This window comes from Apostichopus japonicus, chromosome 8, assembly GCF_037975245.1.
Source record: "Apostichopus japonicus isolate 1M-3 chromosome 8, ASM3797524v1, whole genome shotgun sequence".
NCBI lineage: Eukaryota > Metazoa > Echinodermata > Holothuroidea > Aspidochirotida > Stichopodidae > Apostichopus > Apostichopus japonicus.
In genome coordinates this window covers 25,635,535-25,661,931 of record NC_092568.1, presented here as the reverse complement: position 1 = coordinate 25,661,931, position 26,397 = coordinate 25,635,535, and the positions used below count along the sequence as shown (strand labels likewise).

The following is a 26,397-nucleotide window of genomic DNA, read 5'->3' as shown; positions in this document are numbered from 1 at the left end:
ACAAAGTTATACAGCATGTATGAGTAAAATAATATAGTAGAAGAGATATATATATAGAGATAGAAGAGATTGACTCAGATTCTAAGAGTCCACTCAGAGATTTGACAAGAATAAAGAAGACAGAAATTGAAATTTCAGTTTCAGTGTTTTATGTTATTTTTTATATCAGAGAGCCCCAAGCTAGGACCCACATAACAATTGGATAGGCTACCAATGACCCCATACACTGTATGGTAGTATGAAGAAACTACTGTACCATGCTGCCTGCTCCAAGTAACAACCAAAATAAATGGTTGCCTAGAGCCTGTATCAAAGGGGTTTTGATGACCCTTACACAACCTGTCATCAGGTGATAGCACCACACAGATGCAAGTGTTACCCACATATTTGTTCAATAGTTGTGTTTCACCCTTGTACCATTCCCACCAGATTTAAGCACCGTCGAGTTTGATGTGATATCCACAACCTATTCACTGTAGTTGGATGACACCCTTGTAGCATGCATGGTCTAGAGGTTTTGATGTTATTTATCATTAGTCATACAAAACGTTACCAATATGTCTCTTGTAGGTGTTTGAAATGAGACTATCTGCTTTTGGTAGCTGGGTTCTTTTTAATCTTGAAATCTACTTGTTTGGAATGAGTCTCATATTTCATTTGCTTTCCTATGAGACTAGAATGTTGTACTTCCACTAGTGGCTAGTGTTTGGTTGCTTTATTTGAGATAGATATCTCTTGGATGCCATGTTAAAAATGAAAGTCATTCTCTCTCTATCTCTTAGACATGATTTTAGTCATTCATGTTTGAAAATGTTACAATGTGCTTTATTATAGAAATTCATGTAGCTCTCAGAGTAATCATAAAGTGGCTGGGACATTTGGTTACTAACTTTATAAAACTAGCTTTAATTGTTTTCTTTGACTGCTTGCGAAATTTCTCTATTAATTATTAAATGGAAAAGAAAAAGTCAACTTTTGGTCCATTTCCTTTTCTTACCACAATTTAGCTCAGAGTTTTAGCTAGCTCTTTTCATGACTGTATGTGAAAGTTATTGCAACCAATTTGCATATTTATGTGTGTAGATATGTGCTTTGTTAGTAATCTAAGATCTAGACTGTTCTTAAATGCTATTTATATCTCTATGGTACTGATGGGTTTAAGTTTTGTCTCCTTCCATTTCGTTAGAAATTCCTAGCACTGTTGTCAATGAGAGATCTAGTAGCCCAGGTAACGTCTTGTACTTCCTTCCTTTTTTAAAAAAGAAAAAAAAAACATTTTGCATGTTATCATTTAGTTTACATACTGTATTTACATTGTACATTCTGTCATTATGTATGTACATATGTATGATGTATTCAGTGCTGTACATCTTTGTATACACATCTGTACATTTGGCTGTGCATTATTTGTGTTTATTGTACTGTACTTCTTGATTTATGTAAATGTATATATGATGCTATTCATCATTCTATGTATATACATATGTTTATTGTCCTGCATGCATCATTGTACATACCATACATGTGTATTGTACTAAACACTGAATATGTACATTGTAAGGTACCTTACTACATATGTAAGTATGTACATAGTGTCATGTACACATTATTGTATATGCATGGCATTTTATATTGCTAGATATAGGTAGATAAAGATAGATAGATGGATGGATGGACAGAAATATACCTATGTTTGTTGTTCTGGACAACATAATAAGTGTAAAAACATGTCTTTTATTGTATAACAAACTACTGTCTGTTTGCCCAATGAGCTAGTTGCTCAGATTTGCCACATTTCATTCCATCTGTCATTTATCCATATACAGAGCTGCCATCCCAGTACAAATTATTTGCATGCAGTAGGCTACCTGTTTAAACAAAAGTCCTTGTGAACATCTGTAGCTTTAAAAACAACACCTAGATGTTCGTAAACCAATCAGCTTAAATGTAAAATTATTTGACCTTCTGTAGTTTGACCTTGGTATATACACTATACCCTTGTCCAGAAATATAAGCATAGCATCACTGCAGGTGTTTTCCAACTTTAAGTACAGTAAAGTTGGTACCGGGAACAGAAAGCTTACAGATATATTGAATACTAATGTGTTTGCATTGTCTGCATGTTGGTGGTACAAAGACAAACACATTTGAGTACAGTATATCAAATGTTCATAAAATTTATTCTGAAATTTGGCAGTTCTGTATGCATGTAAAATAGTTGCTTTTCAACCCATCTCATTTCTGCACACCATTTCATGCTGCCCATTCTCATCATTTCATGGGAGATCATTGAACTAACATGGTGGCATTTTGTTAGGACCTGTTAGCACTGAAAAGCTTCACCTTCTGACGATGACAGTACCTTCCAAAAGCAACATATTCAGCTTCAAAACACTACCAGCATTATATGACTTATAGTTTGAAACTGTTTGATTGTCAGTTCCTATTAGTACAAAGCTAAACAGTTTCAATGCTCCATCAAATTTGTCAAATTTTATGGCTACTTTGAAGTAGTAATAAAATTAGGATCACATGAAGTAATAGCAAATATGATAGGTAGTTTGGGATGACTGCTAAAAGGAAAAGTTATACAACAAAGTGGTTTATAGTCTATCTGATTATTGATTAATGTAAAGTAGAGTAGACAATTTCATCTTGTTCATCTTGATATGTCTGAACTTTCCGTTACTCCTCGGAGGAAGCAGATATATTTCAATGCAAATTGGCATGCATCATTTACTGTGGAAGGTTGTTCTCTGGTTTTAAGGGATGGGGGAGGGGTGTGGGGACAGAGGGAAGTGATGGGAACCTACAAACCTGTCAGATCTCAGCCTGGTCACCCATTTAAATAGGTGGTCCATGAAATGCATAAGTCAGGGGTTCCCTAACTGGGGTGAATGAACCCCCAGGGGGTGCGTGAGTCCATCCCAGGGAGACGTTTCTGAAAGTCAAAACTAGAGTACTTTTTGTTGAACTATAATCTGATATATCATATAATTTAGTAATGTACAAAAGTCATACCTATTGACAAACTCTACAATATTAAACTATGAACTTGATCTTTTACGAAGCACTGTTTATGCGTATTATAGTATAATAAAGACTCAGATTGTGTCTCGAAAAGTTGGGGATTCGTGGACAACTCTGACATCCACAGGGGGTTTGTGGGGGGATAAAGTAAGGGAGACCCTGGCATAAGCCAAAGTTAAAAGTGAGGTCTGATCCCTTAATCACAGCATTAATGACCACTGTAGGTGGCCTTTGCAGTATCTTTCCTAGTAGTTACCTGCTTCTAAATAAAATTATGTATGTGAATCCTGTTTAGCCGGGCCTTACTGAAACTTTATTTGTATTGAATTGCATGCATAGACTCCAATCTTTTCCTACTAGACTTACAGTAGAATTGAGATATATATAAATTACTATTAACAATTTTTGTAGATTCTCACTACTGTGATAAAATCACATGTTCTTGCTGAAGTTTACAAAAATATGTTTCAAGTACCTCAGAATATTTTCATTATAAGTGTTACATGTAGCATGTGCATGCAGCAAGGCTTCCTTTAGCCTATTTTCCATAAATAACAAATAACAAAAGTTTGCATGTGATTATCATATCATATTTAATAGCACAGAGCCAATTAGTCAGGCCCTGGAGACAATTATCTCACCTGGCCCCTTTTGGAACTCTTCACATTTCCATAAATTAATTATGACGACGAGGATAAACTATTCATTATCCCATACTTTGGTGGGCCCTCTCCCTATTTTCCTGAACTCAGTCTTGTTTTCTTGGGCCCCCTCAGAATTTTCCTTGTTCCCCTTTCATATTTTCCCAATAATTGACTCCAGGTCTTTGGGACTGTAACTCCATGTTCCTCCTGTGAACAGGTCTGCATTAGCATGAAGTTATTACTTTTTATGTTCCCAGTTTTTTGTTCTGGAATATGATTGACGTTGAAGACTTGGTCTAAACACCTCTTGAACAACACCATAGAAACTTCAAAGCCAGCTGGTTGTCATGGTTATGCATCCTTTGAAGAGTGTACCTCATACTGTAAAGCTGATGAAATCTTCTTTTCCATGTTCTTTCTTTGCAGTTCCTGGCAGTTCAGAGGGCTCAGCTAGTGATGCATCTGGAGGGTTTGGGAGAAATGTCATCATGACCGGGAATCGAATCGATCTCTCCAGCCAGGAGACATCAACCTCACGGGGAACTGAGGAAGAAAAGGAAGCAGGGTAGGCCGATAACCACACAATTCACAGGGAGGTGGGGGGGGGGTTAGGGGGGATGCAAGTTTATAGGAGGATATTAAGTGTTTTCTTTTCAGATAGGAACAGATGTCTAGAAACAACGTCACTGAATAACTGACCAAATCTACTAACAAAAATCTCCCCATTATTGGCTTTACCATCTGGCCAATTGCAATACAAATCAAAATAGACTATTAATCAGCAATTGTAGTGCCTCACAATCAGACATATTATTGTTACTGGTTCATTTTGTTGATCCAAAGTATACATTCTTGTCGCAGATGGCAGCAGAGTATATGAAATCCTACTGTTGATAAATGACACAAAGGTTCATGTTCTTCCTTTTTTTTTTAGAGAAATGTTGGTGAGCTAATGACCATGGAATAATAATTACAGAAGAGCATTTATTACTTTTAGAAGTTATATTTTAACCTTGCATCTGTTGGATGTATAAAACAATGTTCTCTATTCAAGAAACAAGGTTCACATATAGGCATTAGCATCTCCACCTACACTCTTACATGACAAAGGATAAAGTACTTAAAGTAAATGATTTGTGATAGTACATTAATGATGTTACACTTGACTGTTAAGGTTGTTATACTGTCACCAATCCTCTGTCATCCTTCCTCTCTAAATTAACCGAGTATTAACTGATCTTCTTTTTACATAACTATGGAATTGTCTCATCATGTCGTTTTCTCGAGTCCAAACTGGACGCGGTATGGAAGGACCATACCCACCCCCTCTATGAGCTACTTCATAATAGTCAGATGTCCAGAGGCAGTGGCAGGTTGAGACTTCCGTGTCTCAAAACCAATAGATACAGAGATTCTTTCATACCCCGTGCAATTAAGCTTTTTAATGAGGTTTTATTACGTTGACTTTCATATATTGACTTTTTCTTATTATTCTTACTGTCTTATTGTACAATATACACATCTATTTTTGTAACTTTTTCACTGTTTTATGAGCGAGTGCCTGAATTTCCCTTTGGGATCAATAAAGTTTTACTTATCTTATCTTATCTTTTAGGTCTCGTTCAAGTCGGCATTTGAAAGGGTCCTGGCTTCATTACTGGGAGCAGTTCGTTGGTGAGTGTTGTTTCGTTGATTCGCATCGTCTCATTGGCTTTTAGGTAGACTGACCTGTTTATGATGTTACACAACATGAGCTCCTCATTTGTGAGGGTTACTGATATGCGTGTAAGTTAATATTGTGTAAATCCCTTGCCAATGTTTCATCATTAATGCATCTCTCTGTCAGGACTGAGGATTAATTTTATGAGTACTTTCTCTCAATTTCCAGGTTGTGGAGAAGGTAATGATTCGTACCATCTGTCTCAGATGAAGCTACAGATGTTTGCTGGTAAGTCTTCTCAAATATTTATGTACTTCATATTGAAAAGAAATACACCTGAAAAAGTCCTTGCAAATCACCACACTCTTAAAATAAGTGCCCCACAATAGGCAGCCAATGGGCCACATCTGACCCACGGAAAGTTTCAATCTGAAGAGCAAAGAGAGAATTGGTACCAAATCTGCTAGCCCTTGAAGCTGCAGGCTGTAGAATGCTAGGGAGAATTGGTACCCAATCTGCTAACCCTTAAAGCTGCAGGCTGTAGAATGCTAGGGAGAATTGGTACCCAATCTGCTAGCCCTTAAAGCTGTAGACTGTAGAATGCTAGGGAGAATTTGTACCCAATCTGCTAGCCCTTGAAGCTGCAGGCTGTAAAACGCTAGGGAGAATTGGTACTCAATCTGCTAGCCCTTAAAGCTGCAGGCTGTAGAATGCTAGGGAGAATTGGTACCCAATCTGCTAGCCCTTGAAGCTGCAGGCTGTAGAATGCCAGGGAGAATTGGTACCCAATCTGCTAGCCCTTGAAGCTGCAGGCTGTAGAATGCTAGGGAGAATTGGTACCCAATCTGCTAGCCCATAAAGCTGCAGGCTGTAGAACGCTAGGGAGAATTGGTACCCAATCTGCTAGCCCTTAAAGCTGCAGGCTGTAGAATGCTAGAGAGAATTGGTACCCAATCTGCTAGCTCTTAAAGCTGCAGGCTGTAAAACGCTAGGGAGAATTGGTACCCAATCTGCTAGCCCTTGAAGCTGCAGGCTGTAAAACGCTAGGGAGAATTGGTACTCAATCTGCTAGCCCTTAAAGCTGCAGGCTGTAGAATGCTAGGGAGAATTTGTACCCAATCTGCTAGCCCTTGAAGCTGCAGGCTGTAGAATGCCAGGGAGAATTGGTACCCAATCTGCTAGCCCTTAAAGCTGCAGGCTGTAGAATGCTAGGGAGAATTGGTACCCAATCTGCTAGCCCTTAAAGCTGCAGGCTGTAGAACGCTAGGGAGAATTGGTACCCAATCTGCTAGCCCTTAAAGCTGCAGGCTGTAGAATGCTAGGGAGAATTGGTACCCAATCTGCTAGCTCTTAAAGCTGCAGGCTGTAAAATGCTAGGGAGAATTGGTACCCAATCTGCTAGCCCTTAAAGCTGCAGGCTGTAGAATGCTAGGGAGAATTGGGACCCAATCTGCTAGCCCTTAAAGCTGCAGGCTGTAGAATGATAGGGAGAATTGGTACCCAATCTGCTAGCTCTTAAAGCTGCAGGCTGTAAAATGCTAGGGAGAATTGGTACCCAATCTGCTAGCCCTTAAAGCTGCAGGCTGTAGAATGCTAGGGAGAATTGGGACCCAATCTGCTAGCCCTTAAAGCTGCAGGCTTTAGAATGCTAGAGAGAATTGGTACCCAATCTGCTAGCCCTTAAAGCTGCAGGCTGTAGGCCACCATATAATAACCCTGCACATTGCTCAATCTAGGTAAAGTGAAATTTTGGTTCTCTCCGACCTTTGCCCAAACCAATACCAATACCACTGATAAGATGGTTATTACAGATAACCTGATCAAATTTGAACATCAGATATACCTTGTAAATCAGATAAAAAGTTTGTATATTTGAGAAAGTGAGCCACGATCACATGGTTAAATTGTCCATATTACTGAGCTGGATACCACTTCCCAATGTGTACATACTGAATGTATAGGTTCAAATCACAGTGAAGAACACAGGAAGTTGTTGTTCCATGATTGTGACTTATCACAGCCACCACAAAGAGTAGCAGGTTGTAATCTTAGATCTTGCTGATTGTGGCTTCATTTTCATGTTATTTGGTCTTGAGACTTCCTGAATCTATGAACTCTGCACTCTATTTGCAGGTCACTCTGCTGGCATCAAAGCACTGCAGGTTTTACCAAACGAAAATTCGTTCGCGAGTGCAAGCAGGGACAAAACAGTGAAACTTTGGTCACTTCGTAACTACGGAGATGGTTCGTCTAATGTGGCATGCCAATTCACATATCCACATCACAAAAAGACGGTGTTTGCCCTCAACTACCTGGAGTCCCAGAGATTAATTGCTTCCTGTGATGGCAATGTTTATGTAAGTTGTGGATGTGATTACAATGTTTTGGATTTCACTTCAGTTAGAGGCTTTCTGGTAGTTTTTGCTTTGACTGTGAAATGTGGGCTACTGAAGGCCATGGACTGGGGTAGATTGGGGGAGGTGGGAGGGGGGAGGGGGGAGGGGAGATTTTGGTGGGGAGAGATGAATTAAGGAGAGGAGGATACACAATAGGAAAGGCACATAGGCTTGGAAGGAGAAATTGCACAAGCAGGAGAAGGAGGAATTGGTGGGGAATCATGGTAGAGGCAGAGGCAGGGTATAGGCAAGAAAAGGAAAAGTTGCGAAAGGATGCAAGGAAAGGGATAGTCACTTGGTCCAGGGGTAAGCATGGGAGGGGTGTGGGTAGGAATTGGTAGGGGTTACAAGAATGGATAGAGTCATGAGGACAGTGGATTGGCAGGAGATGGATGAACTGGTAGGAGATAGAGAGAAGGGAGGAATTGTAAAGGTGGGGGATGGAGGGATCCAAGGGAGATCACGGAAGGGGAAGAGATGTACAGGCAGAGGATGACCAAGGGAAGGAGGAGTAGGTGTTGCAAAGAAGAAAATGAAGCATCGCGCAAGTATGGGGATAAGCAGGGGAAGGAGATATTTTGCAGTTATAGGGGAACGGGAAGAACGGGGAACGGGAACGGGAAAGCAGGGTATGGGCAGTGGTGCAGTTGGTGGTGGAGAAGGACACGGTCAATGTATTTCTTTGTATTATTTTGAGAGCAAAGCTATTTTCCTGTTTGTAAGAATATTGGTGAACATTGGTTCTAAAGATCTATCTCAAAAATTTTATCCGTTAGGTTTGGGATCCATACGGTAGTGGTGCAGCCTTACGAGGGTACGATCTGAGTAAGAGTGTACCAACATGTATGGTGGCAATGCCTGCACCCAGCCCAGTCCTAATGGTGTCGACCCCAGACGCTACAGTCAAAATTATCGACATCAGGCAAGCTGTAGTTCAACATGCGTTGAAGATTTCTACTGGACCTCTGGGTAAGTTTGTCAGTTCAGTTCAATCATGCTCGTGATGTTATAACAAAGAGAAGAGGCAGAAAGAACACCATATAAGCGTATATATAGCAGAGCAAGCAACCACAAAACAGAAAAATGACTGCTGGGACTTCAGAGGAAGTGCAAACTAGAGATTGCAAATTTGAAATATCTCGGATACAGCAGATGAAATACAAGGAAAGTTGAAACGTGAGTGTACAGTTTCAGAAGAGAATTAGGTCAAACCACCACCTGAGATGTAAAAAGACCCCCCCTCCAAACTCTACCCTATACACCACAACACCATGAACCAGACAATAGTGAACACCCTAAACAGGTTGAAAATATGGCAGATGAAATACAAGGAAAGTTGAAACATGAATGAACAGTTTCAGAAGAGAGTTTGCAGAAAAGAGTTTGGTCAAACCACCACCTGAGATGTAAAAAGGCCCCCCTCCAAACTCTACCCTATGCCCCACAGCACCATGAACCAGACAATAGTGAACACCCTAAACAGGTTGAAAAAATGGAAAATGGTAAGAATACTTAGAGAACAGTAGAGTTTTGTAACTAGTTTAAAGTTAATAATAATTTCAGTGACTTGAAACAGCCTTTGAAAGAATTCCAGATCTTAGGACATGTGAATTAAGTACAATGAGGGGTGGAATTCAACTGGTTTGGGCAAATCTAAAGAGGGATACAGTAGGTACTTTATTTCTAGTGTTGTGGTTGTATACTGAAAAATGCAAAAGGGAAAAGAGGTTGGAGAGTTCCCATTGAATGATTGTGGTATAAATGTGATGATGTGATGAGTCCTGATGTCATAAATGTTGAAGGTGTTGAGGTTAGCAAAAAGATCATTACTATGAGCGAGATACAAGCTGTTTCTTATGTTACGATCTTCCCCTGTTTTAAGAACATGAATTTCTGATTGGAAAGATATTTGCCTAAGGCAGAATTATAGTAAGATTAGTAATGTAAAACAATGGTGTTATATGTAGAGTGGAGAAATACTTGGTTAGGTTGGTTGAATCTAAGATGGGTGAGAATATAACAACACCTTTGAAAACTATACTGATTTCCAAGTAATAAAGAAGTTTAACCACTGATCGACCTAGCGCAAGGTCCTGCGGGGGGGATAATAGATTTGTTATCAAAGAAAAGACACTTTTTTCAAATTTATTTTTTGGAGGATCAGTTGTCTTTTTTGAGCCAGGGAATGGTTGATAAGTGAAATACTGTTAATATACTGATAAACTTTATTTGCAATCAATGTGATGACGACAAGTTGGGTTTCATCTTTATAAATGCCATAAGAATTTGGCAAAGGATGAAAAAGTTAATATTATTGCTTTTAACTGTAGGTCTGTAAACAGTTTTACCAGATAGGCATATTATGCCTAGAAGACATCACAGGACAGGTTTTCTGAACAAGTAGAAGTGTGTTGGCCTTAAACCACACGCATACACATTGCAACACCTGCTCAACAATAGTAATAAAAAGGACCATGAACAAAACAAAAGGTTCACATATCAACAGCCAAAACAATCATAGAAAAGTTACTATTGGAACAGTGAAGTTCTTAGATATAAATAATAATGGGTAACGGACTGTCAATTTGTTAAGGTTTAAGGCATTTTTATTGACAAAGACATATTGACTGCAATGACTTGAAAATTATTGCAAAGGAAAACCCAGTTTCTTTTGAACTTGGAGAGTAAAATATTTGTGCTTAATGGTATCAAAAACTTTCTAGAAATCAAAGGAGTGTGCCCCTGATATAGTGACCTTTTTAAAAAAGCAACAAAATAATGTGAGTGAGACACTTAACAAGGATCTTAGATGTTGATTATCCAGGAAGAAAATAATTGGCCATAAATTAATAAGCTATGTGTTAGGAAATAAATTCATTTCAGCATCGGTGCAAAAGTTCATGTGTAATGTTGATAGACTGACGTATGTCATGAATTGGTTGTGGTAAGGAAAATTTGCCAACTGATCTAAATTCAGTAATTGTCAGGTAATTGAGTCATTCTAAGAAGGACAGTTGAAATGTCAAGCTTGAATTAGTATGGAACTGAGAACATAACATGAAAAACTGCCTTCTGCATAAGCTTGTTTCATGTGCTGAGTTCTACATTCAATATTCTTTTTCTAAATTGAAATGCTTTAGTAAACCTTGTAGTTCGTGGAGCTGTGTACCAAAGTCTACTGTGTTACCCTGACAGTTACAATCAAGGCCCTTCATCAGAATTAAAAGTGAAAAAAAAAATTATATTCATGACACACTTTCAAATTTATGCAATGCATTTTATTTAGAATTTTTGATAGTTTTGAATGATCTATTTGGATTGGTATTCCTAACTTTGTGACAGTTATTATTGGTCCGCCCAGCGTTTGTACAGCGAGTGTCGTCATAAAGATTCCAATGCGTGAGATCTATACCGTTTACACATCTCTCAATCAAAGTAACTTACACAATAAAATGAATGCAATCACAAAGCTTGCGAACTCACTGGATGAACATGCATACAGATTTTCCCTAGATGGATTACAAGTTCAAGGTTCCACTTTAAAGGCATTGAAGACTCACCCCAAACAGCGTGCCGCCATCTTTAAAAAGTTAAATTTCCGTTGCTTGCAAGTGAAGTTTTTTTCTTGTCGCTGCAAAATGCAGACAGTAATGAAACGTGATACCTTGTTATCTTTAGCTGGACCTGAGATTTCCATCGCTGTATCGTTTGTACACTGTGCTGTGGGTATTGACCGCAGCTGTATGTACTGACTGTACACAAGTGTCTAGTTACCGACAGTAGCAAGCTGTGTGTGTATTTTCTGGGATCGATGGTGGTGTCTAACACTTCTGTTACACCTCATTCGAAACTAGGTCAGATTACTGGCATTAGACGTTTTTTTTGCACGTGTCTTCACACCCTTTAATATGCAGTTTGGCCAAAAGAAAACAGAAGTTAAGGTGCTTAAAACAATCAGTTTGACTTAAACTTAATTAGAAATAAAATAAAATAGTATAAATTTCTAGTGGTCTGCAGCCAGAGACTGCAGCTTATCAAGTTTGGAGAGAACTAGATAGGTAAGGTATGATAGCGCCCTCTGTTGATTTTGGGCGTGGCAATGGAGCCCCGTTGCGTACTAGTGTCAATGGTGACGTAAAACAGAGCAATTTGAGTGTACACTGAATATTTGTACGTTGTGGTAAGACATCTCTCGTTGCTTCACCGGATACATGTACTTACATGTAAACAATTTGTTACAATTGTGCAATTGTGTTGGGGGTGCATTTATTTTGTATGTATAATCACTCTAACTCAAAATATTATGTTGTTACAAACACCTGGCTGCCCCCATCTACCAATTTATGTTTCCTTGAATTGGATTTTTTTTTCTTCACAAAATGGATGTTTTTTGACTTTCCTAGTCCTGTTTCACTTTAAGAATTTCATTCCGGAGACAATATTTTATTAAATGTTGGTTCCCATTCCATAAAGCTTATTTGTCAATTTGTCAAATTTATTTTAACTGTATCTTCCTTATTTGATTTAAAACTTAACCTGTTAAATAGGTGAGCTGCATTTTTATGGAATTTAAGTATCCAGAAGTAACGATGCATGCTATAAAACATTTTCACATAATTCTAGTTTTGTCTGCACATGTCTTCTTTCCTACAACATGTTACTTTTTGACAACATTTCTCCCTTTAATCTGTGAGGAAAACATAGCCAGTGGTTTGATGGTATTTATCATATTTAGGCTGACAGTGTAATTTGTCTTGGGTGTGTGTGTGTGTGTGTGTGTGGCTGTCTGGAAGAAATTGTTTGCTTGCTGTTACGTATCCAAAGAGAAATGTTACTATTTTTTTATGAATAATTACTATCACATGGGAATTAGGTTTATTCGGTGCATTAGTGTATACAGAATTGCTTCATACAATGTAATGGCAAACATCCCCATATAAATTAATGCATGTGTTATTATGTTAATAGATTTTCATTACTGAAATAGTACTGTATAGTCAGCAATAGTGATCAAATATTGAGTGTTAGATATAACATTGTGCTTTTCCTGTTTCCTGTGCCAGTTCTGATGCAGGTTGGCTGCACCACCTTATCCACAACAATGTTAAATTGTGTGACAGTTTGCTTTTGTCATGGTTAAATTACAGTAGAAAGTATTAATCGTGTACTAATGCCAAGTAAATTTATAACTACACATTTAATATGATCTACCAGAAGTAACTATACTGAAGTGAACTTTGGTCAATACTAATGATATCATGTTGAATGTTAACACTGTAGAGTATGGGGAGAACAACAGGTGTGTTCTACAAACCTAGTCATGTGTATGTCCCACAGAGTAAATTTACTGGTACAAAGGTGTCAAGTTTTGAGTACATAGCTCTTTATATAGTAGCTTGTGGGTGGGAGGACGTGCCATTCTTCATAGTCACTTCAAGATAATAGACTTGACCTCCTTTCATTGGTATTCTATTTAGTTCTGTTCCTTATAGTCTGCTTTATAAAACCAATTGTTTTTCCCCCATGACTGTGGTTTGTATATAAGTGCTGTATATCAATGTTTGTCATATGCAATGGATATATAACAACTGTGGTAAAGGGGTATACAGTCTCAGTATCCAAATTTGGTCATACATTACTGTATTGTGATTATGTATCCAATTTTGGTCATACTTTGAGTGTCACAACAATGGTAGCTATAGCATACCACCTCAGGGGCAGATCCAAGGAGCATCCATCCCCTCCCCCACCCCATCCACCATCTTTTCTTCCCCTTTTTTTTTTTTTTTTTTTTGCTGTATAAAGGAAGTACAGAGTTAGTTGAGATCATAACATCAAAACAGCTACTGTTTTCTTAGGTTTTTTTTATGTCTCGTAATGCAGCTCACTATTCCTGTATAGTAATACTGTAGTTGCCTCCACTTTACAGGTAATGTCATCGCAGATCAATCAGGTCACACATCCTGAGCCTCTGCATGCTAAGTTCTTCAATACCATCCTCATTTCCCTTTCAGGGAAACATTTCACGCTGTACTTTTGATTTATTTAAAATCTATGTCACTTTCATTGGCAGAACCATCTCTACTGTGTGAACAAATTAATGTTGAGGTCACTCTTGTGGGATTGATGACAAGGTGGGAGGGGGGGGGGGTGTCGGATGGCATTTAAGTTTATGTGGTTTCGACCACTAATACACATGTATACCCACATTATCGAAATAGAAATAAATTCTTTGCTTTTTGTGTTCATCTTTTTCTTTTTTCCAAAAATTGTCTGAATCAGCCTGAAATGTCATAGGTGGTGATTGCTATGCTACCCATTCCCCCTCTTCCCATCCCCAAGTATTGGTGTATTATGTGGTAATTACACCCATTCCTCACCTCCCTTACCAGTGCATAACCAGATGTTCTCAATAATTGAGCTACATCTAACTAATGGTTCATATTTCTTTTTGCAAAGTACAAGAACTTCTTAAGCTATCAATTTATCAAACATCTGTTTGGACTGTAAAGCTCATAATTCTTTTTGTACTCATGCATCAAATTTATGATCTCTATTTACAACAGTATACCAGTCATGCCACTGTGCCAGTAATGCAAAAAAAAAAGAACAGAATAATAAGGCAAGACCATTGAAATGGCAGTTACCTATAAAAAGTTTGACCGATTATAATGGCTGGGAAAAGCTTCTACCAAAGCCTAGATACTGTATGACAAAAGAGGGACAGAAAAAAACTGCTTGAGTAGTAAAGTGAATTTTTTTTTCTTGTGAACCCACTAGTACGTTTATGACTTTGGCAAGTCCAAAGGAGTTGAACTGTTTCACCATTTAATTGTTAGTGCCCACTCTGTGTTGTTTTTGTAAAAAAAAAACTGCTGTCGGTTATCTCCAGCCACTGGCCATGTCTATAGACATGCCGCTGAAGCTTTGGAAATTCATCCTACTAATCCAAATGTCTTCTGTTTGTTAAACCAAAGAGACTCTTGTCTCTTCCTTTATAACATATGCAAGTGTTAGGGAAGGACGGCAATTCCCCTACTCACCCCACTTTCACTTTCAAACCTACCTATAATTCTGATGTATATATATGTGTTACATCATTGCACGTCAAGAACACAGTATTAGTGAATGTTACCATACATGGCAGTAGTGACTGCATGTGTTGAGTACACACAATTGTGTACGCTATGCAAATTCATGCCTCTTTGTTTATAGGCTTCCCAAATTTGGAAGAATTTGGTGGTGTCCTGATGGACTTTGTTGTCATCATCCTGTGATTCTAATCTCATTAGATCATTTGACAAACAATTCAGTGTTTACTTAATTCTTAACAGTCATATGAGTTGGCAGCAAAGCATCCATGCCAACCATTTCAAAGAAGTCTGTTACAATTCAGTGATTTAACAGCTTGGTGTTCTTTGGTCCGTTTAGTGGTAGAATCTTTGTACAAATGATCATTATGTTATTCCTTTTTTGTTCGTTTTTGTTTTTGTTAAGTCATTGCCTTGTTACAGCTTTAACCCTTCACTTATGGTTTTAGTTAGTGGATTGGATATGGTATCAATGGTTTCAATACAAAACTCAACATGCCAGCACCTTGGTGTAATATGTAAAGAGGGTATTATATATATATTATGCATTGCTTATTAGCAACAAAACAACAACCTAGCGTCTTCTTTGAATCAATGTACATTGCAGGAATCCCAACAGGAAGTTGAATGCAGTTTAGATTGTCTGGGTACATTTGAAAGTGTCATATAGAATACAGAATTACCCAAGGCAATAGTCATTGTAGAGTTCCTGTCTGTAAGTTCATACGTTGGTGAACTATGGAACTTGTCACTCAGTATTTATGATAGTATCAATATAGGACATACACACAGGTTAACGAACCGGCACTAATCCTTATAAAGTTGTAGGGTTCCAGTATACATGATGTACTTTCTTACCTTGTATGTGAATGTTGGAAATTGTCACTAGTTTTTCAAATGGCTTTGAGGGATGATGATAATGATACATGTGTGTTTGTTTCGGCCCTAGCTACTGGTGTCCTTAGTGAATGCTCATTAATTCTCCCCTAGTATCGAAAATAGTGTGAAATGCCTTGGCTGACGTTAGATCAGCAAAGAAAGAAATGAATACACTATATGTTGTTAACAAATGGAAAATTTTCACCATGATTTTCCAGACTATTAATGCTGTATGGCATTCTCTTTACCTCCCTCCCTCCCTCACCCATCCCATCCCCACCCTTCATTCTTCCATTTATATTGAAATCTTTACATTACAGGTTGATGTAAAAGTTTGGGTGCACAGAATTCTAATTCTTCCAATTTTGTTTTTGCATGTCTGTCGGTACATGTAAATGTCTCTATATATGTGAGTGTGACTGACAGTTTGGTCTGCAAATGTCTCTATATATGTGAGTTTGACAGTTTGGTCTGTAAATGTCTCTATATATGTGAGTGTGACTGACAGTTTGGTCTGCAAATGTCTCTATATATGTGAGTGTGACTGACAGTTTGGTCTGCAAATGTCTCTATATATGTGAGTTTGACAGTTTGGTCTGTAAATGTCTCTATATATGTGAGTGTGACTGACAGTTTGGTCTGCAAATGTCTTTATATGTGAGTGTGACTGACAGTTTGGTCTGCAAATGTCTCTTTATATGTGAGTGTGACTGACAGTTTGGTCTGCAAATGTCTCTATATATGTGAGTTTGACAGTTTGGTCTGCAAATGTCTCTATATATGTGAGTTTGACAGTTTGGTCTGTAAATTTCTCTATATATGTGAGTGTGACTGACAGTTTGGTCTGCAAATGTCTTTATATGTGAGTGTGACTGACAGTTTGGTCTGCAAATGTCTCTTTATATGTGAGTGTGACTGACAGTTTGGTCTGCAAATGTCTCTATATATGTGAGTGTGATTGACAGTTTGGTCTGCAAATGTCTCTATATATGTGAGTTTGACAGTTTGGTCTGTAAATGTCTCTATATATGTGAGTGTGACTGACAGTTTGGTCTGCAAATGTCTCTATATATGTGAGTTTGACAGTTTGGTCTGTAAATGTCTCTATATATGTGAGTGTGACTGACAGTTTGGTCTGCAAATGTCTCTATATATGTGAGTGTGACTGACAGTTTGGTCTGCAAATGTCTCTATATATGTGAGTGTGACTGACAGTTTGGTCTGCAAATGTCTCTATATATGTGAGTGTGACTGACAGTTTGGTCTGCAAATGTCTCTATATATGTGAGTGTGACTGACAGTTTGGTCTGCAAATGTCTTTATATGTGAGTGTGACTGACAGTTTGGTCTGTAAATGTCTCTATATATGTGAGTGTGACTGACAGTTTGGTCTGCAAATGTCTCTATATATGTGAGTTTGACAGTTTGGTCTGTAAATGTCTCTTTATATGTGAGTGTGACTGACAGTTTGGTCTGCAAATGTCTCTATATATGTGAGTGTGACTGACAGTTTGGTCTGCAAATGTCTCTATATATGTGAGTTTGACAGTTTGGTCTGTAAATGTCTCTATATATGTGAGTTTGACTGACAGTTTGGTCTGCAAATGTCTCTATACTGTATATGTGAGTGTGACTGACAGTTTGGTCTGCAAATGTCTCTATACTGTATATGTGAGTGTGACTGACAGTTTGGTCTGCTTGATCATTTTTTTTTTTTTTTTTTTGTGATGAGGTAATGGTCAGTAATGGTCAGCAGCAGTAGAACAATTCATAGGACCTGTTGATCAAAACGGGGAGATTTTCTTTTCTCCGTCTTGGTAACTGTGCAAATAGCGAACATTTGTTTAGTCTGAATTTTAGAGTTTTCTGTTTGCTAAGTTTGTCCTTTAACCTTCTACTGAATAAGTCCAGTGATTCCTTGGTTCTGTAAGAGCTCATCACCTGGCTCATATCCGATTGTTGGTTTATGATGCAGTAAAGGAAGGCGTGGATTGCATCCTGTACTTTGATCAATAGTCCATGTTTGTGGTAGTACTTTGTACTGTTCCTTCCCTGGAGTGGGTTGACAGCAACACTGAGCAGAAACTCTGTGGTGTTGGCTTGATTTAACTAAAGTCAGAGAATGCCACATTCTGTTAAAGGGATTATACATAACAATATTAGATCCATATATGGGATCCATTTCCTTCATGGTTCAGAAATTTGAGATGACAAAATTTGGTAATGTGTTTGTCACTATATAACAACAACAACGGAAATACAGAAGTTCACAAAATAACAAGAAAAAACGGTTTATCATTTTTAATAGAAAGTTTCTGAGTCCAAGTCTAATTGGTTATCAAAAGTTTGTTAAACTTTATTATTGTTCATTTATTTTCATTCTTTCAATTTATTTATTTATTTCTCTCTGCAAGCAATTAAGTTACTGTACATACATAAAATATTGTTAACATATATGATAAAACAGTATGAAAAGCTCACTCCTAAACCATGGTCATTTTTGACATATATCTAGTATAGAGTCATTTTGTATCCCCTTCTAGGGTTTAACAACAACAATGATATCAAACCCAACTTCAGGACCAAAAAGAAGTCTAGCTAAGGGTACGAAGTGACTTTAAAGGGTGTGAAGACTCACGCACAAAGAAACGTCTCATGCCGGTAATCTGACCTAGTTTCGAATGAGGTGTAACAGAAGTGTTTAACACCACCATCGATCCCAGAATATACACACACAGCCTGCTACCGTGGGTATAATTAGACACTAGTGCACAGTCAGTACATGCAGCTACGGTCAATACCCACAACACAGTGTAAATAGCAGCGATGGAAATCTCAGGTCTAGATAAAAGATAACAATTAAAGTATCACGTTTCATTACTGTCTGCATTTTGTAGCGACATGAACAAACCGTCACTTGCAATCAACAGAAAGTTAACTTTTTCAAATGGCCGCATGCGGTTTGGGGCGAATCTTCAAAGCCTTTAATTATTATCATCGCTGAGATATTGTTTACTTGGATAAAAATATTTTTTATTTGACAGGTTTAATCAGGTGCCTCTCAGTGAGTCCAGATGGTTCAACTCTAGGGGTTGGATTATCATCAGGGGTCTTGTCTTTGGTGGATCTCAGGACAGGACTTCTTATGGGAGGATGGAAAGCACATGAAGGCGAAATACTGCAGGTGGGACAGAAATGACAGTATTGAATTTGAGGACAATTTCCCCCCTCCCCCCGTAGTCCCTTCCCACCACACTATGCCCCACTCCTCCTTTCGCTCACACAACAGAGCTATTTTTTTTAAAGCTTAGTTCAACTATAGTACAAAATCTTTATAACAGAGCCCCCCTCTTGTACACTTACATATCTGCAACGAAATCAAATTTTGTTCATGGCATGAGAATAGTTTAAAGCACTGTAATCTCTTTTACTACTATAAAGCATGTGCTACTTATAAATATAAAATATCTCCCTCCCTACAGTATGTGGAAGTGATTCTTTCCCTTGTCTATGCTAAGGGATTAGCCAGCACATGGTCTGAGGGGGGGGGGGGGGGGTGCATACTATAGGGATGAGCAATATCTCATTTAGAGCAGGAACTTAGCAACTCACTGTGTGAAGAGGTTACAAACCTCCTGTAAATGATGCTATCTTTGTACGTGATCGCAGTGTCTTATTTCTCTTCTAAGATCAAGGCATATAACAATAAGTCCTTTGTGACATCATCTGTCGATTCTTCTATGGCACTCTGGAGGGAGGACGGCAGTAAAATTTGTTCCTTCAGAGGTAAGTTTGCCATATGTAACATCTGCCAACATCGTGTTAAAGCAGGGTTGTAGTGCTCAAGTCGAGCTTCAGACTCATCCCAAAACATGTCAGTATGTTGTGTTTCTAAGCTTTGATATGAACTCTTGTTGTCTTGGACTCACAATTGTCTCGGAAATCGCGCTGCCTGGACTCGAATTTGGACTGCGATTCTTCTGGAATTGACTACAGCACTAATTTACTAGTGCAAACTTCTTAGTTTCTTGCATAAGTATCACAATGTATGGTATTTGATTGCAATTATAACAGCAATACCTGACTAAAACTTGAAGGTGATCAGTTTTGATCTTCTTCATTTTCTTTGGTGGGGATTGATTTGAATTAAAGGTGGGTTTGTAGAAGGTGATGCATTTTTAATGGACAAGTTTACTAACTGTTAAGACAAAAACTTTCAAAATAGTTTAGACTTGAGTTTAGAAATATATGTGGGATATATCCAATGGTACGTTGTAGTCTATATATTGCATATCTAGATGGTGATTTGTGGAAATGTTTTGTTAAGCTTGGTGTTTCAATTCATGACCAGCGATAACATTGCAGAGAAAAAAAGGTGGCCTAAATTTTATATGTCAGACTGAAAGCAGCTAACAATAGATATTTAAACCATGTTAACTTCTTGTTGAACTTCTTTTTTGGGGAGCAGAGGGGGGGGGAGGGGGGAGGTAACCCTTAATCTAATGGCATAATAATTTCATATTGACATTTAGAAAATGAAGGATATATCAACCTTCACTCTGACACTGAACCCATACCCATCCACACACCCTCTCCCCCTCCCCACACTCACACATACCCATCCAAACACAATGAAAGACATGAATATCCACCTCCTATTTAGATTATATGTAACCAGGAACATCTAAATCACCTTTATCTGTATTGTCCCTTAGGTGTGACAGAACCCGTCAGCTTCTTGAGTCTTTCAAATAATCAAGTCATCTCGGCAACGACATCCTGCAGAATTGGAATACATACCTCGATCAATGAGCAGGTGAGGACAGGTGCTGAATAATTCATGAGGGGCCATTAAAGCATGTAGGAGTAGTACTGTCACCAGTGCTCTTTGATTAAAGAGAGTGTGTGGTGCATTGCGGCTGGGGCCTGGGGGGGGTGATGTTTTTAATTGAACATGCTCAAATTGTTTTTGACATTGCTGTCATTATACAATGATTGACATAAACAGGACTGAAATTGTATATGGCTTCATGTTGGTTAGGAAGGGAAGAAAATAGTCTGTGGAAGGGGTTGGGATGGGGAGAGCCTCCACCCTCACTACCTGATAGATTCCAGCAGGTGTTGTCTTATAATTATCTTTAAATACTAGTCTTTTTACCAGGTGAGAACAACAAGAATCTAAAGCATATGTGTTACCTTTGATTGTAATTGAAACAAAATTAACTATTCTCTTTTTCTACTGCTCTCTCCCCTTTCATAGGCTAATTTTTCCAGCACAAAAGTTCGTTCAGACGTTTTCAAAGGTGTTGTAAGTGCCATGGATGTCCTACCCCTAAACAAGCTCTTTCTCATTGGGTCAGACAATGGATCAATAACGCTTATGGCATGAGACTGTCGTCACTTTATGTTGTTAAGTGCCTCACTAAGTCTTAAGAGCATGGACCACCAGACGCTAGCAAGAGAACAAAGGAGGAGAAAAAAACGGATTGTTAAAAACATACTAGTCCTGGAAATCAATTCTCTGTCCTTATGGCTGACTTTGACTCTACGGATGTTTGCAGGGGGCAGCAAAAGAGATTTAAGTTGGGAGGGGGAACAGACTTGGGGGGGCACTGGGAAATATGACCCCCCGATCCCTGCCCCAATTTCCTTTCCTGCTTCCCATGGAGGCATGGTCAAACGGGCATACCAATGTGTGGTTCTATGTTGTGCTTGCCTAACAACATACAGTGAATCATCAGCCAGTAGGTATACAGCATGCAACCAAACTGTGTTAGTGCCACATTACGGGCAATCAATGGGGATCGAAGCAGTGATAAGGTATCACTTTGGGACGTTCTGGAGAGTTCTAAATATGTGTAGCTATAGGAATCCATAAAATATCGATCATCAACTGTTCAGTTTTGCTTCAAATCCTTTAAAAAAGGCCAAACCATACATGCCTCCAGTAAGAGGTGATGTTGCATGGAGGACTGTACACTGAATTGCCAGACTGTCCAGCCTAATGCCAGGTGGCTATTACCACCCTAGGTGGGAAAATGGTGGGTTGTGTTTCAGTCCCCATGAAAGGTCCAGGGTTGTGTGTGGTGTGGCTATTACCACCCTAGGTGGGAAAATGGTGGGTTGTGTTTCAGTCCCCATGAAAGGTCCAGGGTTGTGTGTGGTGTGGCTATTACCACCCTAGGTGGGAAAATAGTGGGTTGTGTTTCAGTCCCCATGAAAGGTCCAGGGTTGTGTGTGGTGTGGCTATTACCACCCTAGGTGGGAAAATGGTGGGTTGTGTTTCAGTCCCCATGAAAGGTCCAGGGTTGTGTGTGGTGTGGCTATTACCACCCTAGGTGGGAAAATGGTGGGTTGTGTTTCAGTCCCCATGAAAGGTCCAGGGTTGTGTGTGGTGTGGTTATTACCACCCTAGGTGGGAAAATAGTGGGTTGTGTTTCAGTCCCCATGAAAGGTCCAGGGTTGTGTGTGGTGTGGCTATTACCACCCTAGGTGGGAAAATGGTGGGTTGTGTTTCAGTCCCCATGAAAGGTCCAGGGTTGTGTGTGGTGTGGCTATTACCACCCTAGGTGGGAAAATGGTGGGTTGTGTTTCAGTCCCCATGAAAGGTCCAGGGTTGTGTGCCTAGAGTTCGCAGAGTGCTGCTGAAAAGGATATTAATAATAGCAACGATTTTTTTATTAAGCTCTGGGATATAGTCTGTATATCACACATCTGTGTGATTCAATCAAAGCTTCATATGAAATTCTGCCAAAATGAGATGGATTCATAGTTGTAAAATCGGACAGCAAAGTCAAAACATTTCCCACACTTTTCAATTATTTTAGCCCAAAAATCACTGTAGCAGTAAAACAGGGTTAAAAATTCTACAAGATCTTGAGATTGTTCACCATTTTGGTGAAGGCAATGGAGTGCAAAAATGGCAGTTGCATAAAATCTTGACATGCCAACATGAGAGGTTGCAGTATGTATCAAAAGAGGTACATACGCAGAGCACAGCATCGCTCTAGTCAGGAAATACACAATGTTAGGATGAAGCATTACATGGTTTATTAAAAGTATTAACCTAAACTATGAGTATACCTACTGTATTTGGTGGCATGAAAATGTGACTGCTCCATGTTACAGTTTTTTCTCTCTCTCCCTCCCTCTCTCTCTCTGTTTTTTTTTGTTGATTTTTTGGGGGGGTTTTTGTACAGAGATTTTGAAACAGTTTATTTTGATGTGTAATGATTTCAACTTTAACATAAAAATGTGTTTCGCTTGACAGACAATGATGTGACACAAGTGATATGAATGTCAAGAACTTGGTCTGTTTATATCAAATGGAAATAGGCATATGAAACAATGTGAGAAAATGTTCTTGAAAATAGATTTTATAACTGTCACTACTCAGATTTACCTCTTATTATTTGTGTCTTCATTGTGCTTATTAGAAAGCTTGTCTCATGTAAAAACCATGGCTTTCTTTTTCTTTTTTCTTATTTTTGATGTTTTCTTTTTCAAGGCTCAGTCTGTAGAGAAATAAGAGACCCTTGGCAGCAGCCTAAGATTACTTGATGACTGTAGTTCATTAACCTGCAGTCATTTAAATTAGGAATTATATCTTTGAAAGCGTGCGAGAGAGTATCCCGTCCCATTCATTTATCGACCAGTGTCTTTCGTAAGAAAGACTCGACACATTTCGAACGCGTAGCATATCTGGAGTGACATAAAGTTTCAGATAATGCGTCGACTAAGTGTTCTGCTTTGACTGAAACGGAGGCGAAGATGTACCGGAAGCAGGTCACTTCGCCCAACAACCATTTCGCCCAACTGCCATTTCGCCCAACCTTACCATTTCGCCCAATCAGCCTGGTCATTTCGCCCAACCAGCCTGGTCATTTCGCCCAACCAGCCTGGTCATTTCGCCCAACCAGCCTGGTCATTTCGCCCAACCAGCCTGGTCATTTCGCCCAACCTTGATTAAATATGATACTTCAAAAGGAAACGTTCGGGAATTGTTAACGTTACGGGATACGAACCGAGTATCAAGGAAACTTGAAGTCGTGGTTTAATTGATTACATATGTGATAACATATGTGGTTACATTGATAAAGTGGTTACATTGATTAAATATAGTACTTCAATATTACGGACGGGTTTTATATATATATATATTTTTTTTTTCAATTTAATAAGGAAACGTTCGGGAATTTTTAGTCAGTAGGATGGATCAGTGTTTAAGGGGTTAGGTTTGATAGGTTTTTATGAAGACCGATTCCCCTTTGTTTGTATAATAATATAACTTCCATATAATAATAATATAACTTCCAATACTATAACCCAAAATAAATCAAATTGAACTAGTGAAATAGAAACGGTTATATTATTCCACACCGATTCCCCTTTGTTTGTATAATAATATAACTTCCATATAATAATAATAATATAACTACCAATACTATAACCCAAAATAAATCAAATTGAACTAGTGGAATAGAAAAAGTAATATTATTGTGACTGAATATTAGTAAAAATATGGTTGGGCGAAATGACCAACACGGTTGGGCGAAATGACCATGCTGGTTGGGCGAAATGACCAGGCTGGTTGGGCGAAATGACCAGGCTGATTGGGCGAAATGACCAGGCTGGTTGGGCGAAATGGCAGTTGGGCGAAATGGTTGTTGGGCGAAGTGACTAGAAAGCGTGTAGAAGTATATTTTTAACTGTGGGAATCAGCCCATGATAGTTAATCTGTTAGTTTATCTGTTAGTTCGTAAAAAAACGTAATATTGGCAACCCGTCCGTGCTAATATTTTTAGTACGGTGACCAAGCACGGTGGTCAATGCATCCTGACATATACATAGCATTGGCAGAGAATACAGATTTTGTTAATCTGCACCTCGTCCTCCAGAAAACGAAGTAAAAAAAAAGTAAAATCTTATTTGGATATCACTGAGCAAGGGCGTAGGAACCGGGGGGCTGGGGGCGCCAGCCCCCCCCCCCAGTGAAAAATGTGGAGGGGCGGAAGTATCATTCCGCCCCCCCGCTTCGCAAGTCAGAAAACCCCTTTTTCATTTCCAAATGAGAAAAAAATCTCATTTGGAGCACCAAATTGCATCTAAGGCCTGGTGAAAATACAAAATTAAGTTTACAAAATGGAGTGGGTGTTGAAGTGTGCTATATTACACCAAATTGCATCTGAGGCTACCTGGAAATGCAAAAAAAAATCCATTTGGATATTTGTTTACGTTTTTAACAGTTTAATCAAGTGAAGTTGCTTCTGGAAAGTTAAGTTTGTGTCTTTTTTTAAAGGATCATTGTAACCTACAACATTGAGAAATATCGCACCATTTTGCATCTAGGCATTCCTAAACTTAACAAAAATCACACAGGGGAGGGGGATACCCCCTCCTATCCCCCTCCCCTTAGACCCCTCCCCCATGACGGCGATGACTATGTAAGTAACGTATCAATTAATAATGGGCCGGTCTAGGCGAAAAAAATGCCCGGGCCGATTTTAAGACCCAGCCCGCCCCTGCTTACACCTGTGTCTGAATGGGAGATTCTGGAACTCCGTCAGACATATGTTTTCCCTGTATTCAGATGTGAAGTATAACTTGATATACTTTTATTGATGAATATGTAAACGACTTTGTGTGCGTGTGATATGGAATGTATGCCATTGGAAACAAAGCAGTTCAGGATGGGGAGGGGTTAGATACGTATCCCCATTTACCCACCGGCAACAGCCCTGTAAATTATATATATATAACGATATCAAGCATTTACAAATACATAAAAAATCTGTATGTGCATGGACTGAGTATTTATTTACCTCTTCTGGCTATACTTGCTATAATTCCGCTAGAAGCCTCATGACCCCTTTCGAAACCACAATTCTATGCTAATCTTATTTATTTTCTTTGTAAAGGGCGTAGACTTATATGGTTGAAACAATGTGTAAGTCCCGGCCAAAGCTTCAATGTCAATTTTTCTCAATGTTGCCCCTCACAAGCCATCACACTGCCTTCCACCTCTTCCATTGTTATACCATCCCACTGTCTCCCCTCGTCGTTCATTCCTCATTTTCCAATCCACTTTTCCTCATCAATACCTACATTCATCAACCACACAGCAAGGACATGGAAAGAAGCCTTTATCAGTATTTTCCCTTTTTCCTACTTAAATTTCTTTTCTGTGATTCATTTTAAGTAGTAGGGATATTAAGTAGCTTACTAAGTATTCTTTTCCGAAATTAGTTCTTTGGCTTTTCTGGATGTTTAGCCAATCCCAAATAAGGAGGCAGAATTAGCTAATTAGCATATATAAATATTAATAAGGATTCTTTACAAATTTTCACATATATCCTGATTTATACGTAAATGAGAATTGGACTATTTAATTATGTAGGACTTCATTCGTATTAGCTTGCTTATTTCACATGTCGTTATTTATAAATCTGTGTTCTAGTTTTGATGAAATTTGCTTCAATTATCCGTTATCTCTTGTTGTAATAAGGTAGGCGTACAACGAAACCTACTAAATATTCAATACTTAAATTGGAACGCCTTTCTGCATTTATATTACAACGTTTTTCATTGGTTTAAAATTAGTCATTACTTCATAATGCTCAATTTTTGTCCAATAATCAGGCTTGTTTCTTTCTACACGATTGACGTCCACATCAGTCACGTCTCGCTGTGCCATGCTC

The 26,397-nt window shown here is 38.6% G+C and overlaps 1 protein-coding gene across 4 annotated transcripts in view; it reads left to right on the top strand.

The window, feature by feature from the left end:
• The window catches only part of LOC139971284 (WD repeat-containing protein 81-like), a 47,041-nt gene extending 23,953 nt beyond the window's left edge, over positions 1-23,088 (top strand). For 3 of the 4 annotated variants that reach the window (XM_071977604.1, XM_071977605.1, XM_071977607.1), the window contains exons 18-27: positions 1,187-1,228; positions 4,101-4,239; positions 5,290-5,348; positions 5,563-5,622; positions 7,468-7,691; positions 8,507-8,699; positions 18,745-18,884; positions 19,390-19,486; positions 20,416-20,516; positions 20,961-23,088. In XM_071977604.1, coding sequence (XP_071833705.1) covers positions 1,187-1,228; positions 4,101-4,239; positions 5,290-5,348; positions 5,563-5,622; positions 7,468-7,691; positions 8,507-8,699; positions 18,745-18,884; positions 19,390-19,486; positions 20,416-20,516; positions 20,961-21,089 — 1,184 coding nt within the window. In that variant the 3' untranslated portion in view covers positions 21,090-23,088. The remainder of the gene's footprint in view (positions 1-1,186; positions 1,229-4,100; positions 4,240-5,289; positions 5,349-5,562; positions 5,623-7,467; positions 7,692-8,506; positions 8,700-18,744; positions 18,885-19,389; positions 19,487-20,415; positions 20,517-20,960) is intronic. The other variant, XM_071977608.1, reaches the window with a different exon arrangement.
• The last annotated feature ends 3,309 nt before the right edge of the window (positions 23,089-26,397 follow it).